The sequence below is a fragment of the Ambystoma mexicanum genome, chromosome 14, assembly GCF_040938575.1.
Source record: "Ambystoma mexicanum isolate Mex_15411 chromosome 14, UKY_AmexF1_1, whole genome shotgun sequence".
In the NCBI taxonomy this organism is placed as follows: Eukaryota; Metazoa; Chordata; class Amphibia; order Caudata; family Ambystomatidae; genus Ambystoma; species Ambystoma mexicanum.
The window spans coordinates 37,262,724-37,282,952 of record NC_090940.1 but is presented as its reverse complement, the minus strand read 5'-3'; the positions used below and the strand labels follow the sequence as shown (position 1 = coordinate 37,282,952).

At 48.3% G+C, this 20,229-nt stretch overlaps 1 protein-coding gene across 1 annotated transcript in view; it reads left to right on the top strand.

Annotated features, from left to right (window-relative positions):
- The window catches only part of ARHGAP5 (Rho GTPase activating protein 5), a 513,384-nt gene extending 493,574 nt beyond the window's left edge, over nucleotides 1-19,810 (top strand). The window contains exon 7 of the mRNA XM_069638466.1: nucleotides 19,079-19,810. Within this exon, the coding sequence (XP_069494567.1) occupies nucleotides 19,079-19,409 (331 nt within the window). The 3' untranslated portion in view covers nucleotides 19,410-19,810. The remainder of the gene's footprint in view (nucleotides 1-19,078) is intronic.
- The last annotated feature ends 419 nt before the right edge of the window (nucleotides 19,811-20,229 follow it).

Below are 20,229 nucleotides of genomic sequence, written 5' to 3'. Positions count from 1 at the left end.
TAAAAACCTTTCACTTTTTCTTCATAAAACCCACGCTTACTTTCATACCACATTCAAACCATACCCGACATGTTTCCTCCCTTCCACACTTACACACTATTCACAAGGAAATTCTTCAGGGGTTATAATTTACACAACATTCAACTAAATGTACGATTATAATAGTCTTCTTGTAGACTTAGTCTCTTGAAGGGATCAACTTTCAATGGCGTCCCATCACACTTTGCTTTAAGGACCAACCTTCAAAACGGATACACGACGAAGGAAAATCTCGGTTCCTGGGTTAAAGCTTGCAACATCTAAACAAATTCCCAAAATAGTGACCGCAATAACTCCAGACATGCCAGCCCATTCAGCTGCAGAGAGAAATTAAAATGTTAACCACACTTTCAAGCTTTTTTGTTAGCAAGTGGAGTAGAGGGCGCTTCTTATTAATAGAGCGCTGGATCCCATTAACGGGCTTTGTTGCCGTTCAATGTGGACTTGCCATGAAATGGATTTGCTGTGCACGCGCAAAGTAATGGGCTTCAATTTTAACACTGATACATTGTCATATTTGTTGGACTTCTTTTCAGCAGCTCTTCAAGAAAAAGGTGACGGACAACACGGTGGCCATGCACTACCTCAACAAAAGAGGAGGCGTAGGATCACTGCCACTGTGCAGAGAGGCAATGCAGCTCTGGTTTTGGGCAATTCGGGAAGGAATCTCTCTATCGGCAGTCCACCTAGCCGGAGAGAAGAATTTGACAGCGGACGCTCTGAGCAGGCAGAGCACAGCTAGCTCAGGAAGTCCTTCAAGAGATCTTCGCCCTTTGGGAAACCCCTCAGATGGATCTGTTCGCCACAAGCACCAACAGGAAGTGCGATCTGTTCTGTTCAAGGGAATTTCCCCCGAGAGGAGCTCTAGGAGATGCGTTCGTAGTGGACTGGGAGTTTCCACTCCTTTACGCGTTCCCACCAGTCCCTGTTATTCCTCAAATGATCAGGAGGTTGAGAAGATTCCGGAAAACCAAGATCCTAATTGCCCCGGATTGGGCCAGGAGAACGTGGTACTCGGACCTTCTAGATATGTCCATCTGCCCTCCAATCCATCTTCCACTCAAAGAGAATCTTCTCTCGCAGAAGGGAGGTCAGGTTCTCCATCCAGACACCAGAACCCTCAACCTTCACGCTTGGCTTCTGAAAGGTTGAGGTTACAAGGATTGGGATCTCCCTGATGACGTCATGGAGGTGTTGCTTTCGGCCAGAAGACCAGCAACAAAGTCTTTATACCGCTGCCGTTGGAACAAGTTTTGCAGCTGGTGTAGGGAAGAGAATATCGACCCTTTTTCATGTGGTACACCAACGGTGTTATCGTTTCTACTCTACTTGGCAAACTCAGGCCTTCAAGTTGGCACTGTAAAAGGCTATCTCGCAGCGCTTTCTATCTTCAAGCGCACTGCGGAGGAACCATCGTATTTCATAATTCCTCTAGTGGTACAATTTCTCAAGGGTCTAACTAATGTTTACCCTCCAAAACCATTCCAGGTTCCATTATGGGACTTAAATTTAGTCTTAAACTTCTTAATGGGCACTCCATTCGAACCTCGTCACTCTTGTGCATTGAGATTTCTCATGCTTAAAACTGTCCTACTGGTAGCACTAACATCTGCTAGGAGGGTGAGTGAGCTACAAGCTCTCTCCTGTAAACCCCCACATACAATCTTCCACAAGGACAAGGTTGTCCTACAGATGAAGCCTAATTTCCTCCCAAAGGTGGTTTCTGAATTCCATATTACTCAGAAAATTACCTTGCCTTCATTCTACCCTCCTCCCCATCCGGGGAAAGAGGAGGAAAGGCTACACAGGCTGGACCCTAGGCGAGCTCTCAGCTTTTACATCAGCAGAATGGCTAGGATCAGGCAAGCAGACCAACTGTTTGTAGGATACTCCGGTCACAAGTTGGGACTACCCATAACAAAACAAACCATCTCCAGGTGGATTATTTTGGCCATCCTGGAATGTTATAGACTAGCAGGGAAAGAGCCACCCCAAAATCTCAGGGCTCATTCAACCAGGGGTATCGAAGCCTCTTGGGCTCTCCAGAGAGGGGTACCGGTCCGGGACATATGTGCGGCTGCCACATGGTCGTCCGCACATACATTCACAAAATTTTACAATCTGGATTCCTCCTCTGCTCAAGGGACCAGATTTGGCAAGGCCGTATTACATTTGGTCCATCCCTAAAGGGATACATAACACTATCGCTCCCTCCTCCCAATTACATACCACTGCTATGGGAGTCTATCAAAGATAAGGAATACGTCGCAGGACACAATCCCTTCGAAGAACAAGTTACTTCTTACCTGGTAACGTTCTTTCGACGGGATGTTCCTGCGACGTAGTCCTTATCGCCCCTCCCAACCATCCCCGCAGTGATAACTTCCCTTGTGGTTGCAGCTTTCGCTCCTTCAAGGTTACTAACCGATTCAGGCATGTCTTTTCTTATGCTACAAAACGGAACTGAGCAACGGACGCAGCGCGTGGCTATTTATGGACATGGTGACGTCGGCGCCGAATCGGTGGCTTTCGAGGGACATCGACTCGGCGGACGTCGAAGCGCAGCGCCCTCTACAGAGAAAATTTCCGAGGCCAGCAAGCTGGAAACGTATTATCAAAGATAAGGAATACGTCGGAGGAACATCCCGTCGAAAGAACGTTACCAGGTAAGAAGTAACTTGTTCTTTGCATGTAAAAGTGCAATTCCATCGAAACGAGTCCATCGACAATATACATGGACTGGTTTCAATGCAAATGCACTTTTACACATTAAAAAGTAACATTTCCGTGCTTTTTTTTTGTGCAACTTTTACAAGGTTACATGGTGCTGTCTACTGACATTTCAGCACTGGCCAGCTCCTTGTACCATTTCAAAGTTTTTCTCTATATTGGAGGGGAATGGGGGAGTTCCCCCCCCCCCCCAGCTCCCACGCCCACCCACCAACCCTAACCCTAATGTAACCCTAAGATAACCCTAGCCCCAACCCTAATGTAACCTTAAGCTAACCCTAATGTAACCCCTAATCTAGCCCTAGCCCCAACCCTAATGCAACTCAACCCTAATCTAACCCCCAATCATAACTTTACATTTCGATGGAACCATCAAATTATTTTCAACGCACTGGCCATTCTATGGAATGGTATTTTGATGAAATAAATGTGATGGTTTGCTGTTAGATACATTGTCATTCAATGGAATGACTGGATACAGCATAATAGCATCTCTTAACTTTCCCATACTTCGGTCCCCTGAGGGCTTTCATCCTACAGCACTTTGGGATCATACCCATGGCGAAAGGCGCTATACAAATGACATTAAATGGTCAACTAGTTTGGCCTGCATTATGAACACCCAGGACAGTTTTGTATTGAGGAAGCAAGCATTGTTTTACATTACTTAGAAATGTGTGGACTGCTTCTTCAGGCTTGTAAGATGGTTCACCATAGTTTCTAATGTCATGCATGGATAACTTGGATTTCTATTTGGACTGGGCTCGCCTTTCTAGCCGCCCGTTTTCTCCTTCTTTCACACTTCAGTTTTCACTGGTATTATGCATCCTCCTCATTCTGCACTTGACCCCCGAAACAGTCCTATGGATAGGGTGCCGGATGACAAGCCATAGGGTACATTGTAGATATGGGCTTCTGGATGGCTGACAGCCAATAAGATGTAGACAGTAACACGCTTGCATGGGGTGTGCATGCTTGCAGCTAGGCTGCCGGATGACAAGCCATAAGGTCTGGACGGAAACAGGCATGTAGATATCGGCTGCCAGATTAGCCTCACGCGATAGGTCTGGACAGCCACTCTACTCTCCTTCCAGACTGTAGGTTTCCTTGCTTAGTTACCCTTTGGTTGTTAAAAACGCGACATAGGTTCAGAAAAGCAATGACCATTTGTGTGTTCTGTTGAGCACATATGTTATTTAAAACCCCTTATGATGGTGAGTAGTCAAATACCATAGACCATAGGGCAACCCTCTATCACAGTGGAAGCTGGGGTTATTAAAACTAAGAAGAAAAACTAGTACTTCCACCGGAAAACGCTCACTCTACTTAAATCAAAAGTAAAATTTTACAAGCATTCAGAAAAATGTTGCAGATGGAAAGTTTAAAGTCGGTGTCAAATGAAAATAGAACAAATGTTGATCCATTATCATGTACCCAACAACAAAAGACACAAAATAAAATCAATATCATGGGTGAGTCAGAAGAAAGATGAACAAAGGCCAGAAAGAGAAATGTAGGGAATGAGAAGGGTGTGGTAAAGTAAGAGGGTAGGTCATGAGAAGGGTTGCTAAAGTAAGCGGGTCGGGCATGAGAAGGGTGGGTAAAGTAAGAGGAAAGGGAATAGAGAAGTGCTCTTCTAGTTTTTGAATCAATCTTCAAACCATATACCATTAATGATTATTTCATGCATAGCAGTTACATGTTGCATTCCTGTCAAATTTAAGTTAAGCACGCGCATTATAATCTCACCAGGAACTGCATGAGAGTGAAATACCAATGATTCCAAATACATATGTATGAAGCACTGGATGTTGGCATCCAACTACGTAATGCCAACGTTATCGGGCTTATTAAGTGCCCACGAAGTAATGTAAATGACTGCAATTTGTCACTTGGTAGCTAATGAAGTCCTCAATGTCTTTATAGGTGATTCAGTAATCGTGGAAATGTTGGGTCTTTGAAGGTTTTAATTTATTTTTGCTTGTGCATATAGCTGCACAGCTCTGCACGTGGGTATTGTATTTGTGTTGTGTATTGATGGCGGTAGTAGTACATATGGCGTGGCAAGGGGAGACGTTTCTATGACCATTGGGGAAGCTTTGCCGTTCCAATATCCTGTCACACCCGTAGGCAGGGCTAGGAAGTTGATCTGATCCACATATCCAGCTAGGATAATCAATCCGTGGGTAGTACATGACCAGTCACAAAACCATTTGTAGCAGTTGACGTATTCAAATACGTTTTGGGGCTCTCCAACTCAAAAATGTGGATTTCATATATTTGTTAATTAAGCCGCTGAATGTTTTTCGTATGAGGGTCTCACATTGTTTCCACAAAGTAAATTACTTTGTGCTTATTTACTTCGTGGCAATTACTTCTACAGTTGACATCGAAATGTATTTATTTATGGGTTAAGGGGCAAAAGGGGGATGGTGTAACGCTCACCTGATTCCCACGGAGGCGCCGACCCGTTCTGGACTGCTACAACTTCTTCCACGGTAAAGCGTAGTGCTTGGAAGATGGACTGGACTGGACCCCCAAACCTCGTCTGTCAGGCCCGTAGAATAATCCTTCTTAATTTCTGTATGGACGAGCTCTCCATCCTGCTTCTGACGCAGGGGCGCGTAGATTTCCAGTTACTTCACTGGATCTCAGATTTGGCGAGGGTTCGATGTCTGCTTGCCTTTACCAAAATGCTGCCTTAAGTATATAGTTCAAAAGATCAAGTCTTATTTGTCCCTTGGCCTGTTTAATTTTCAGGGACTAGGTGAGGAATCCGTGTGGAGGAATGGATTCGCCGAGGTAAGCTCAGGTGAGTACTTTTAATGAAGGTGTGCCGTAGTGGTTTGCTCCGACACCTTAATGAGTGTCTTATTTCCCCATAGGGGCCGGGGTACGGAAAAGCCAGAAAAGCCGCTGCGACCCGAAATGGGAACTGAGGTCCCAACAAAATTCAGGTAAGACTTAAGGTGAGTAATATGTCCTTTTGCAATTAGTTTGTTGCTCACCTTGTTTTGTCCTTTTTCTCCGTAGGTCTTGAATGCAACCGATGTCGCCTATGGGCGCTGAAAAGGTTGCCGGCGCCACGTGAAGATAAGTGGAAGCGGAGCGCTTCTAACTATTGTCTTTCTTTTCCGTAGGTGCTGGGATGCGGCCGATGTCGCCTATGACCGCTAAAGAGCTAGACAGCGCCACGTGAAGGTAAGTGGAAGCGGCGCTGCAGCGAGCGATGAGATGCGTTTCTAGCCCTTGACTTTCTTTTGCAGGATCGACGGAGTGAAGAATCCGGATGCTGGATGAAGGTAGGTAATGTCCTAATGCTTGCCTTTCTCCCCTTGCAGGTGTTCCAGCTGCTGGCGGGCGTGGCAGTAGCCAGGATGCAGGAGCCGACTCAGTGAGCGTCCTGCTGCAGATGCAGAATAACGCGAAGCACGTGTGGCCATCCGGGCGTGGTTTAAATAGCCTTGGAAGAGCTTCAGGTGAGTGTTCTTCCACTGACCCCACCCGAGTAAGAAAATAGTTCCTGAAAGAAAATAGTTCCTCCCCAGCCTTAGTTGGCTTGGAGCTTCAGACAGCATGGTCTGCCTCGGGTGAGTATGCAGCATGGTCTGTCTCAGGTGAGTTCACCCAAGCATTACCATATGTTCTGCCATGATGAGCCTGGCGCCTATGGCGCCAGGACAGATGCCTTTTATGAGCCTGGCGCCAGGACAAGGTCCAAAGAGCCCCTATAGGGGTTTGCTGGGTCCTGCTTGGTGAGTATGAAGTCTGCTTCTGGGGACGCTGGGCCTGACCTGGCTCCTCGGGAGCAGGCATCATGACAGATGGCCAGGGGTTGGGGTAAGGGTTGTAGTGAAGGTGGATTTGGGGGCTCCCCATAAAAAAATGCATTTAGACATAAACTGTTGTGATAATTTCCATGAAGTAATTTACTTTGTGGCAAACACATGGAGCCCATATGTTTTCTGGTTAGAATGAGTATTCTGATTTGAGTAGCATTAGCCCCCTTTTATCTGGAAAAGAGAGTACCAGTTTGTTGCTTGTGATCTCCACTGGTAGACCACGCCCGTTCAGGATTTCAGGACTCCATTCTCTTTGAGTCGTGTGGTCTCTGAAAACAGGCCTGTTTCCATTTAGCTAGATCTGCACCGAACCTTCCTTTGCCCCCCCCCTTGCTTTGATTCCAAATATGTTGATCTTAATGCCCCTTTTCTGATTCGCTCCTTGGCCTCCGACCCTAGCTCAGGCAGTTGCACATTTATAGTTGCCCCACTCCAGTGTGGCATGTCCTCTCAGTGGGGAGGAGGTTTTCTTCTTCCTTATCAAGATGCCTGCGTAATGATATGGCAAGGTTTCAAACATCCAATATGGGGGTCTGCTGGCACCCACTTTTTATAGCAGAAGGTGGTCCCAGGCTAAGTAAATCAGTTAGCCGGAATATACTTTGTCATCACATGGGGGGATCACATACACATGATATCCTTTGGGTAGAGGTCCAAGGGAAAGACCCTGAAGAGGCCATCTCTAAAATCCTCACCCTCACACACAAATGCATCAACCACACAGCTCCCCCCTACCTATCTGAAACTATAACCAAGAACTCCTCCATCCGCCCCAGAAGAAGTCATCACGCCAACCAACTCCAAGTACCCACTGTAAAAAGAGCCAAAGCCGGCGGCATTGGCTTCCCTCACATAGCACCTAAGCTCTGGAATGCCCTCCCCAACTCGCTCAGAGCAGAACCATCTCTGTATCTCTTTCGCAAATCCCTCAAAACCACGCTATTCAACTAACTCCACCTTCCCTTCACCCACTTCAGCTCGCACACATCTGATATGAAAAGTGTTCGACACGAAATTCTTCCTGTAATGAAAATTGCTTTGTAACCATCTTCCTTCCATTGTAACCAGACTATGTATGTATTCATGTAACAGCGCCACGATGCCCCCGGTACACATGGTCTTCTTTGGGTGGAGGTGAAAGGGGAAAGGCCCTGAAGAAGCCATCTCCACTGGGGATCACGTACACATGATCTTCTTTGGGTGGAGGTGAAAGGCCTTAAAAAGCCATCTCTACTGGGGATCGCATGCACATGATCTCCTTTGCGCAGAGGTCCAAGGGAAAGGCCCTGGAGAAGCCATCTCCACTGGAGATCATGTACACATGATTTCCTTTGGTTGAGGTCCAAGGGGGAAGACCCTAAAGAAGCCATCCCCACTGGAGATCACATACACATGTTCTCCTTGGGACAGAGTTCCAATGGAAGGGCCCTGAAGAGGCCATCTCCACTGGGGATCACATGCACATGATCTCCTGTGGGTGGAGGTCCAAGGGGAAAGGCCTTGAAGAAGCCATCTAGAGAGATTCTGCAGTTCATGCTATACTATTGTGAATTTCCAAATTCTCCAGCATGGGGTCTGGCATGGATTCACATGCTCATGAATATTCCCAGTCGTCAGGCTGGGAATCCTCGGTAAAGAAAAAATCAGTTTCAGTTTCGTTTCTGAACTGTCTTTCTCCTAATAACCAATCACTGGTCTCTGGGTCATACTGCCCCAGCCAATGACTGCCCTCTACCTAAGCCCCTCCTCTGGCAGCCATCTTCAGATTGTTACCACACGTTCAAGTGTTGGGAGTCCTGGTGCTATAGCTCTTGAGCTTTTACTGCGTTTTGGGACTTTTCAGAGTTTAACCTAATTTTTTCGGTCAATCGAGCCTCAAGCTTCACCGTTTCTACTTCCGATTAACGGGGACCCGTTTCGGAATTTTCTACGCCCCTCAGAGGTGAAATTTGTCAAGTTTCACTTCTTGGAGGATTCCGAAAGATCTGAGGCCTACCCCGCGTGGACATGGCCTAGAACAAAGGAAACACGACGCCCGGATCCAAGCTGTTCAGGCGCTGCCCTGGATGCGGTTTGCAGAATGTTTTCAAGGAGGATGAGCATTCTCGATGCCTCTACTGCCTTCACGAAGACAAAATGCATGTGGAAAAGGACTGTGCGTTTTGCAAGAACATGTCTGAACAGACTGTGAGGGATCGTCGTATCTGCCTCACCAACTGGCTGGAAGGCAAGAGCCCAGCAGCAGGTGAGAAGCGGAAGTCCGAGCGGTCTTCTAAGACCTTTTTGAGGGCGCCCCGGCGACAGGGGTCCAACAGAAGGCAAAGCACTGCGAGTCCACGGGCACCGGGAGTGCTGATCGGTCGGGCTCCTCGGCTGCCAGGCAGGGCGCATTATCACCGATGCCATCAACCAGGAGCCAACGTTCTGGGCCGGGGAAGAGAAATTCGGAGAACCCGGGTAAGCTTCGGGAGAAGTCCCGGTCGATCCCGACGGAGACAACCAAGGGGGAGCGAGGCAGTGAACCTCCCCCCAAGGTGAAGGCCAAAGGCGCGCCCAAGGTTGTAAAGACCCTGATTCACCCGGTTAAGGCCTCAATCGAGGCGTCCCCGGCGAAGCCTGCAGAGGTTACCCCAGTGGAAGGGACCTCGGGCCCAGAGTTTCCCTGCCACCACGGAGGGAATCCTCTTTTCAGCCCATCGATAAGACCGCCGTGAAGACCCCGATGGAAAAAGAGGGGGGGGCCTGTTGGCCATTATGGACACAGATTCAGCCTCTGAAGAGGAGCTGGCAGGCGTCGCAAAGGTCCTGAACAAGAAGTTCGAGGAGGTCCGGTCATACGGGAGGTATCCCGAGGAGGTGGACGAAGAAGGCGACGGCGTGCCGACGAGGTACCGAGAGCCGTGGAGGGGACGGAGCCGTCGCAGCCAGTGCCTATGCCACAAGACAACTCGGGGGTGATCTTGATGGCGATTCAGGCCTTGTGTACGGAGATGAGGACAAGGTTAGCCTTACCGCCGACGGACGATCCAGCAGAGCCCAGACTGTCGTAAAGTCCACCAAGCAAGTGGAGGAGAATTCATCTCCCCCCCCCCCCCCCCCCTCCTTTCCAGCCCTCGCGGCCTTCTCAGCCTTCATCTCCTTCCCCTGGTCCGAGGGATGAGATGGGAACAGAGACTGTGAAAACGGGGATGGATGACGATGGTGGTGAAGACGGAATGAACCTTCCTTCACCACCCCCGCGGGCCTCCCTGCCCGACAAAATTGGCTCTTTCCACGCCATGATTGCCAGGGAATCCGAGCTTTTCCAGCTCTGCCCCAAAGAGAAGAAGAAGGAAGGGTTCCTTTACCAACGGATTTAGGCCAAGAGGAAGACTGTCCTCTCAGTTCCATTACTGGACGACATCTGGGACGAGGGGCTGATGCTCCTGAAGAACCCGTCCACGGCTCCTGCTAGGAGAGACCGGTATGAGAAGTAGTACCGGGTCCCGGACTCCGCCCCCATGTGCCTTAGGGCTCAGCCATCCCCGAATTCGGTTATCTCTGTGGCGGCCAAGAAGAAAGCAGCGGGGGCGACGGCTTCAACTTAGACTTCCCCGCCGCACGGCGAAGGGAAGAAACTGGACGCCATGGGACGGTGGGTCATCTCGTCTGCGGCGACTAGGATTAAAGCGGCCAACGCCCTTGCGATTGTGGCACGCTACAACAGGGAGCTGTGGTTTAAGATCGCTCCCCTGCTGGACTTCCTCCCGGACGACAAGAGGGCTGAGGCCCTGGAGATCCTACAGGAATGCGAGGTGGTCTCGGACCACGCCATCACGGTGGCCAAGGACGTTGCTGACACCGGTTTTCACCAGATGGGCAACGGCTTTGCCTTTGGCGTGGCTGGCTCAAGGCGACCGATTTTAGCCAGGACATCCAGACCAGGGTTCTGGACATGCCCTTCGACGGGAACAACCTGTTCGGCAAGACAGTGGACGAGTCACTGCAGGCCATCAAGGCAGACACGGAGACGGCTCGGGCCTTGGCCGTTCAACAGCGACGGCCGTCCTTTCGGAACACCATAGGCAAGCAAGGTGCCTCCGAAGGATTCGGCGGTGGCTCCTCGTACCGCCAGGCGGCCCGCTCCTCGTCACAGGAGGCCTACAGAGGACGCGGCAAGACAGGAGGATCTCGTCGCCAAGGAAGCCAAGGCAGCAAGGCCACGGCCAAGCAGGACTGAACAATCCGTAATGTCGGGCCCCCACCTGAGCACCCCGGTGGGAGGCCAGCTGGCGAAGTTCGTCAGCGTGTGGGAGTCCATCTCCACCGACCGTTGGGTGCTGGATGCCCTGGCCCGAGGGCACACTCTGGAATTTCTTAGGAAGTGTCACCGTATTCCACCTGTGGCCAGGAAGGAAAACCACGTCCCTCAACTTCTACTGGAGGTACGAGCCATGCTAAAAAAAAAAAAAAAAAAAAGAGCCATTGAACTCGTCCCAGAGAGGCTCCGGAGTGTACTTGCGATACTTCCTCGTAAGGAAAAAGACCGGCAGTTGGCGGCCCATCCTGGACCTTGGTCGTCTAAACAAGTACATTAAGTCCCAGAAGTTCTGGATGGTCACCCTCCAGCCCGTGCTGGGACAGCTGGAGGAAGGCAACTTCCTATCGTCGCTGGACTTGGAGGATGCCTACTTTCACATCCCCATTCTAAAAGGACATTGAAAGTTCCTGCGATTCGTGGTCCAAGGGCGACACTATCAGTTCAAGGCCCTTCCCTTCGGTTTGAAGTCGGCGCCCAGGGTGTTCACCAAGTGCCTAGCACCAGTGGCGCAGCGGCTGCGCCTGCAGGGGGATCCACATCTACCCCTACCTGGACGATTGGCTCATCCGAGCAAAGGCAAGAGAACTCTGTCGTGCACACAACGAAGACCGTCCAACTGCTCACGGATCTGGGATTCTCGATCAATTTCACGAAATCTCACTTGGTACCATCGCAAGTCGCTCTGTTCCTAGGAGCCAGGCTCGACACAGTGGCGAGATTGGCTTCTCCGTCTGAGGAAAGGACGAAGGCCATCCTGGGCAGGTGCAACGGCTGTCAACCATGGACGCGGCCAGGGTGAGGTCCATCAAGTCCCTGCTCGGCATGATGTCCTCGTGCATCTACCTCGTGCGCCTGTGCAGGCTGCGGATGCGTCCACTGCAAGAGTTCCTCGACGCCCGTTGGATGCAAGCGGTGGGCAGCTTCGAAGACAGGATCTCGCTCAATGAGACCTTCCGCCAAGCGATCCGGTGGTGGGGCTCTCACGTGCATCTGGCAGCGGGCATGGACTTCCAGACCTCGGCACATCAGGAGACGGTGACGGACGTCTCCCTGGAGGGATGGGGAGCGCACACCAGATATCTTCATGCAAGAGGCCTCTGGCTCCCGGTGGAGAGGTCACTTCACATCAGTGTCCTGGAGCTCAGAGCCTTGTTCTGGGCCCTCAGGTCGTTCCTTCCATCCCTCAAGGATCTTCACTGACAACACCACCACAATGTTCTGCATCTGGAAGCAGGGAGGCATCAGATCCCCAGCCCTATCCAAGGAAGCCCAGGATCTGTGGCATTGGGTTGTCGCCTAACGGATGTTTCTGGTACCCTTCCATCTGGCAGGAATAAAGAACACCATCGCCGACTCACTCAGCAGGGAGCTGCGCTCGTGCCACGAGTGGGAACTGCGGCAGGATCAAGTGGATCTCCTATTCCAATGATGGGGCAATCCCCAGATTCGTGACGGTGACGAACGCCAAGTGCCGGAGGTTTGCCAGCAGATTTCCCCAGTCAGGGAGCATGGGCGATGCCTTCTCATTCCCCTGGGACGGCCTGTTCGTCTATGCGTTCCCACCATTGCGACTCCTCCATCAACTCAGACGGTCCCGGTGCAGGATGATCCTCGTCGCCGAGGCAGATCTGGTTCTCAGACCGTCTGGACATGTCAGCGTCCCCCCCCCCCCCCTGTCAAACTGCCGACGGACACGGACCTTCTTGCCAGAGAAGGAGGCACCATCCTCCACCACGACCTGTGGTTGCTGAACTTGCAGGCCTGGTTCCTGTAGCACTATAGTTTGGAGGGTACGATATCCCGGCGGACTGCAAGGAGGTGCTTGCAAAGGCCAGGGAGTCCTCGACTCTCAAGTGCTATGGACACAAATGGAAGAGGTTCTCTGTCTGGTGCCGTGCACAGAAGATTAACCCTCTGCGGGTTACGGCCCCTCAAGTGCTGCCGTACCTACTGTTGGTGGCCAAGGCGGGGCTAGCTCATGCCTCCATCAAAATCCACCTAGCGGCGATTTCCCGCTACACCAGAACTCCGGGGCGATCATCTTTGTGGTCCCATCGCCTGGTGAAGGAGTTCATGGAAGGACTGATCCGGTCATTCCCGCCAGTGAAGGCTTCGGCCCCGGCGTGGGAGCTCAACGTGGTGCTGAGCAGGCACATGGGGCTGCCATTCAAGCCTCCACATTCGGCACTGTTGAAGTTCCTATCGTGGAAGACAGCATTTCTTGTGGCCATCACCTCCACACGACAAGTGGGAGAGATCCAGGCCCTCTCCTGTAAACTTCCATACCTGACATTCCACGAGACGAGGGAAGTGCTGAGTACGCACCCCTCCTTCATGCCCAAGGTGCCATCGGACTTCCATCTCAACGAGCCCTTGGTGTTACCTGTTTTCTTCACGTCGCCTTCGTCGCTGGCCGAGAGGACTTTGCACTCGCTGGATGTGGCTAGAGCGCTGAAGTTCTACGTGGACCGCACGAAGCCCCTTCGGAAGACATCACAGCTATTTGTGAACTTTGGACCTGTGAACCAAGGGAGAAGGCCCTCTCGAAGGCTTCCATTTCCAGATGGCTCTCCGACTGCATCATGCACCGTCACCAGTTGGCAAACCGACCGTTGCCCGGCCGTCCGAGTGCCCATTCAACCAGAGCAATCGCTGCTACCACGGCGTTCTTGTCTGGTGTGCCCCTGCTGGACATCTGCAGGGCTGCTACTTGGAGGTCGACGCACACCTTCACGAGATTCTACTGCGTCGACCGGGATTCCAGGGAGGAGTCCAGAGTCGGCCAGGCAGTGCTGCGCAACCTGTTCGTCTGAAGGTTGGCCTGGTGAGGAGGTAAGAGATGGTTAATGTTGAGTTGTTGAAATGCTTAATGTTGAGCCCTGCAACCTACCGTGGTTGTGCATGTGTGTACTGCTATGTATTCTTGTATTCATGAGCATGTGAATCCAAGCCAGACCCCATGCTGGAGAAAAGTCACTTACGTGTAACTGTTGTTCTCCAGCATGGGTCTGGCATGGATTCACATGCGAACCCTCCCGCCCACCCCTCTGTGGCTCTTCTCTTGGTCCTACTGCCACTTTACGTGCTACCAAATCTGAAGATGGCTGCCAGAGGAGGGGCTTAGGTAGAGGGCAGTCATTGGCTGGGGGCAGTATGACCCAGAGACCAGTGATTGGTTATTAGGAGAAAGACAGTACAGAAACTAAACTGATTTTTTTTCTTGACCGAGGATTTCCAGCCTGACGGGGAATATTCATGAGCATGTGAATCCATGCCAGACCCCTGCTGGAGAACAACAGTTACAGGTAAAGAACTTGTTCCTTAGTCCCTCAACTCTTCTCTGGTGTTCTGATTCGTTATTAGTAACACTCCAGCGGTGGAAGGCTCTCAAACTGCCACGTGGGCGCGTTTTGTCAATAATGATAACCATCAGAAATGGTTCAATACTACACTATTTGATCTCAAAAGAGAAAAAAGGAGGAGAGAGGAGAAATGGTTAAAAAAAATCCTTCCCAGGATAATAGACAGCTGGAAAGAAAGTGAAAAGGACTACAGAAAATGCATATGTGATACTAAAAGGAATTACTTTAATGAACAAATGAGATCAACGGAAAGCTCTTCGAGCAAATTATTTGAAATTCTTAAAGCAATTGAAAAGCCCAAAGCGCTAACGCCTCTTCTCCCCACCAGTGATGAATGTGACAGGGGACCAAAGGCATTTGCAGAAATAATCAGAAAAGCTAGAGCTGCACTAAGCGAGGTGCAGAAAATCGCACTGAGCCAGGCTGAGTCCACTCCCCTACAAGGAACTTTCAAATTCCATGAAATAACGACTGATGAAATGTTAACTCTGAAATCTATGAAGCAGACCAGGTGTGCCGAAAACATAATTCCACCAAAACTGATCATAGAGTACGCAAGCATTTTAGCCCCACTACTCACCAAGATGGTGAAAGCTTCCTTCCGGGACGGCCACGTGCCAATCAACATTAAATAGGTCACCATCACTCCCTTAGTAAAAAAGAAAAAAATGGATCAAACTGATCCGGGCAATTTAAGACCCATCACCAACTGCAATTTCATACTTAAGGTACTTCATAAGATTGCCACAGACCAATTACATGCATTTGTTGAAGCTAATGACCTAGTGCACACCCAACAATCTGGGTTCTGTGCAGCACATAGTATCGAAACAGAAATGCGCGATCTCCAGTCCCACATGTTGAACATAGTAGAGAATGGGAATGCTGGGTTATTGGTACTATTAGATCTAGTGCAGCATTCGATCTGCTGGATCATAACCAACTCAGACTTGCATTAGAAAAGGGTACCAATTGTTCTGAAGAGGCAATCAATTGGCTGTCCTCATTTCTGTCAGACAGAAAATCAAGGGTTCACTGGGGGAGGAGGGGACAGCTTCTCGTTTGAGGAAAACATCAGCTGTGGAGTACCGCAGGGAGCCAACCTGTCGCCACGCCTTTTTTACCTGTACATTAGGTTCCTTTGTATAATAATGGAGAAAATCTGTGTATTTTTCACCAATTACGCCGATGATACCCAGTTGGTTATCAAACTTAGTGGTATATGCCCTCAGGACAGCGCTAATTTGCGAAAACTCTAAGTCAATTGAGCTCTGGATTACCAATAAATGGTTGTCTTAATCCTGAGAAGACAAAATTAATGATCTTTGGAACCAACTCAGCCAGATCCACATTGAACCATCAATACGAATCTTTCAACATCGAGTCCCAAAAAGTTGAAACCTTGGGGATGCACATGGAAGCAACCCTAAGTGCAGGAGCACGAGTCATGCAACTAAACAAAAATTGCTCCTACTACCTGAGACTCTCACTGAATACGTCCCCATGTAAGTGAGGAAGATTGTGCCACTGTCGCAAGAGCAACCAGTCTGTCCAGGTTGGATTACGGCAATGCCTTACTACTCTGAGCAAACAAAGGGCACATTGCAAAATGCCAAAATATCCAAAATAGGGCGGTGAGAATCATCAAAGAAAAAAGGAAAACGGAACACATTAGTGAAGACAGGAGAAACTTGCACTGGCTCACTATTGAAGACAGAATTCACTTCAAGGCCCTTACTCTAACGCATAGGTGTGTGTACGGGAAAGCCCCAGCCTACCTCAAGACGAAACAGCCTGCATATGTGCCGGGTCGTGCCCTCAGATCCGCAGCTCAGGGTCAACTTGCAACCACCAGATTTAGAAAAGCTAATGGACTGGGCAAAGCATTTCACCCTAGGGCTGCGGTCCTATGGAACAAGCTTCCATCACCAATAAGATTAGAGTCCTCCTACAGTATTTTCCGCAAAGAACTCAAGACCCACCTGTTCAGATAAACCTCCATTCAATCTAGACCCTGCAATAAATGTCCTGTTTCACGTTGTCCAGTAGCATGTTTGTTTAAAGTTTCAGATGTGTAAGTGTTTGCGCCACAATGCCTGTGGGCTCCGGCGCAGTATAAATAAATAAACCAATACCAAGTTGACTGTGGCAGTCTTTGAAAATGGTCTCATTATATGCCACTCTACCATAGCCCTCGCTTGCATTGTTCAGGAAAGCTACCCAGGAAAGCTACCCTAGTTGATTTGGGTAATGCTACTAAAATACATTACAGCCTGCAATACCCTCATAAAGCATGTGAACTGTTATTACAGGCTTGTCGTGACATTCGAACAGACCTGCAATAGGAAATGTGCACCAGAACTGCTCTGTAATCCATTATTATGCTTCAATTGTGACGTTGCAATGCCTGCTGCTTGAGTCGGCACACAGCAAAGTGATAGGTGCCACCGCAACCCTTAGTCCAAGACCAGCTTTCCACATTCCTTGCTTGTAAAATCACTTTGTTGCATTTTATCTCCACTGACAGATAAAATGACTGCATATGGTAGTATGTTTATTTTATGCACTGCTGGAGTTTAACACGAGAGCAAGAATCTGCATGTCTATTTTAATGATGCACAAAAGAAAACGTTTATTTTGTGCATTTCATTAAACGGCTTACATTATTTTTCTGCAATACATTAAACAATGCCTGAGTCCGTTGGGCAAGAGGCAAGGCTGGCTTCTTGACGAGTGGGATGCTATTGTTATATACTAAATTAGAATGGTTAAATCGTATTGAAGGTTTCTTCTGGCATAATATTCTGAATCTGCCAGAATGTACCCCTCTGGAGTATTTGCGATTAGAATGAAGTCCACAATCTTTAAAGGCAATGGTGTTGAGACGTAAGGGGGAGCTATTCACCCGTACACAAACTATCAGTAAAAATAAGGTAATGGCTCGTATGGCGTCTTATAGCCATGAGGAGACAGGTGTTGCTGATAAATACCTACTCATGGTAAAGGACCTATTTAGAACTATACATGCCCAACCGGACTTCCGTCGTGGAACTAGCTTTGAGAAATTAAAGTGCTCACAAGGAAGATGGCCCAGTGGGATTGGTTGGGCAATTATGCCCACCTAGGAACTCTGCATGGTTATGCCCAGGTGTCACGAGTGGGGCATAGTTTTATGAGTCCCCAACCTTATCTTGATTTGCCCTGACCCGGAGGTAAGACTCCTGGGCAGGATTAAGCAGTTTACGCTGCTCAGTGGTCGGCTGAAATTGAATGAAGATTGTAGATCCTGCAGAATCTGTAAGCGCCCTGTGAATGTCTTAAGAAACCGTAAGACACATCTTCACCATCTTCACGGAAGGTCCAAAGCTCGGCCCTTAATGTACGAACGACATGCCTAGGGCACCTAGTACATAATTCTGAGACAATATTAGAGTATGCTTTCTGGATCTATTGTCTGAACACTAATTCCACCTCTGTCCACATTGCTTTACATCAAATCTGGCTAAACATTAAAACACACATTGTGATGGAACATAAATAAGAAACTCGGAAGGAAACCCCACTCTTACTAAAATGAGTTGTTAGAACTGTTTATGAAGCCATCCAATAAGTAAGTCGCCAGTATTCAAGAGCAGGGGTTGGCTGAATAAGGTTATGAATGCATAGGATGTCGTAGATTGTTAATCTGTTGGCACTAATGACATATTAATTAGGCACTTTGAAAGAATTTATGAATTCTAACATTCTGAATGACTTAACATCTTTTGATATTTTGAATGTTTATTCCCATACATGAATAGCAGTTTGACTGATTAAATGTCTCCCTAAAAACGAATGATTGGGAAACTGAAATGGAATTGAATTTGGAATTTAAGAATATTTTAACAATATATTTAGCATATGTAGTATTTGGAGTGTATTTGATAAATGTTTTTATATATTTTATATATGTGAAAGTATGTAATGTATTTGTTAATACAAAAATACTTAAGTTCTATGAACTAAAAAATGTATAAATAAATAAACAAATAAAAGAAATTAAAAAGGTTACTGCAAGTCCCTTCAGAGGTCTGTGACCTTATAAGGGAAATCTGCCTTTGGTCACGTTCCTCTATTTGGTCACAAAACCCCTCTGTGACTTGCCATATCCTTCTAACGCACAGCGAGGGGTACTTTCTCCCATATGTTAATTTCGACGTGGTAAGCTGTAGTGTTAAATTCTAGTAAGAGAACCCCAGTGTGCCTTTGGAGCATTGGCTTGCTTAATGTTGACTCCCATTGGCGCCACAGTTGGAGTTCTGTTTGCTTCACTGCTTTTTTTTTTCTTTTTGTAAACATTTTCAGGTCACCATTCTTCCTTTGTGCAGTGCGATGCTTCCCATTCTTAAATGTATTTATTTGATATGTTATTACGTGCCACATGCTCATCTGCGCCCAAGGGTCAGGCAGCTATATTACGGCCGGGTGACCAATTTAATGTAGCCTTTTGAGAAGTAATTGGCTAAGCGAATTCGCGACATGTCTGCTGCTCTTCTGAAACATGATGGAAGTGCAGGGGTGTGCACATTGCCACCTTTTTCCCTGAGAGCGCATGCTTGCAACACCTGCGAAGTTGAGGGTGAATGTTTGCCTTTTGATAAGGGGACTAGAGCTGATTTATGAAGCTGCGTTTACCCTCTGTAAAGGGTGTACACAGTACTAGGTGTAGCTTCTTCTCAAGTGATGTGTGATAAGTTGTGTAATTTGCTTTGGCCCATCCATTAGATGATTGACGGTTGTTTTTTTGTTTTTTTGTTTTGTTTTAGGGTTAGCCAGAAGAGTAAGAATAACCTCATGACTGCGGACAACTTGTCCATCTGTTTCTGGCCAACACTTATGAGGCCAGACTTTGAGAACAAGGACATCATTTGCACCACTAAGCTTCACCAGGCTGTGATCGAGGTGTTCATCCGCCAGTGCCAGTTTTTCTTTTATGGTGGCGAGATAGTGGACGCATCAAACTCTTCGGCCTCCTCCACACCCCCTCCTAGTACCAGCCATTTGGTGGACCCACTAGTCCCTCTCCACCTGCCACCGCCCCTTCAGCCCCAGCTGGTGCAACCTCCTTTGCAAGCAGACCCCTTGGGCATCTTATGAAGAGGACCAAGATGGTTTGTCTGAAAGCTCTGCCTTGCGGTATGACACAAGACTTGCCTGCGGTCAGGCCGTGCCAGGTCTCCAGGGCACAAGAAAGCAGTGTCATGGATTTGTCTTCAACCGTACTGTCGTTCCGGACTCTAAATGTGCTTTGTACGTCATGGAAGGGGTTGCAAGTCTTTCTTTTATTTTTTTTATTCCTTTTTAAACAATAATCCGAACTCGGAAGGGTAGAGTTCTGCAGCTGCATGGACCCATATTTCAATCACTTTATCATTCCTGTGGCAGGGTTTTGCCACAATATATTGTGAATACAGAAAAATAAAGAATTCTATGGAAACTTAATGGCTTAAAGAGGTAAATTAATAAATGGGAGTACAGCCTGTGAGGCTTTTACAGCCCCTTCTCTGGCTAGTCTTGTTATTTAATTGTATTGTTTTTTTCTATGGCAACTTATTTTCTTCTAAGGTTTAGGTTGCCTTCTTTTCCTAGCAGGGTGTTACAGGTGGTGTTAATTTGTAAGGGCTGTACCTCGTCTCCCAAAAAGACAAGAATTGGGTGAACTGCTTGAGAAAGTTAGCGTATGTCTGGTCTAGGCAGTCAATGTCTGCATTTATAATGCATGGAAAGTGTTTAACAAACACCGTGTTGGCTTACAGAGTCTTCAACAGGATCGACTATCACAAGCACCCCAAACTTGGCCATGCGGAGAACTGTGGCGAAGACTCCATGTTTCACGAACACAAGGATTGTGTTTCTCCTCCGTGCGAGATGAGTCATGTTGATGTTTCTCATGGATCGGTACAGATACTGGGCTACA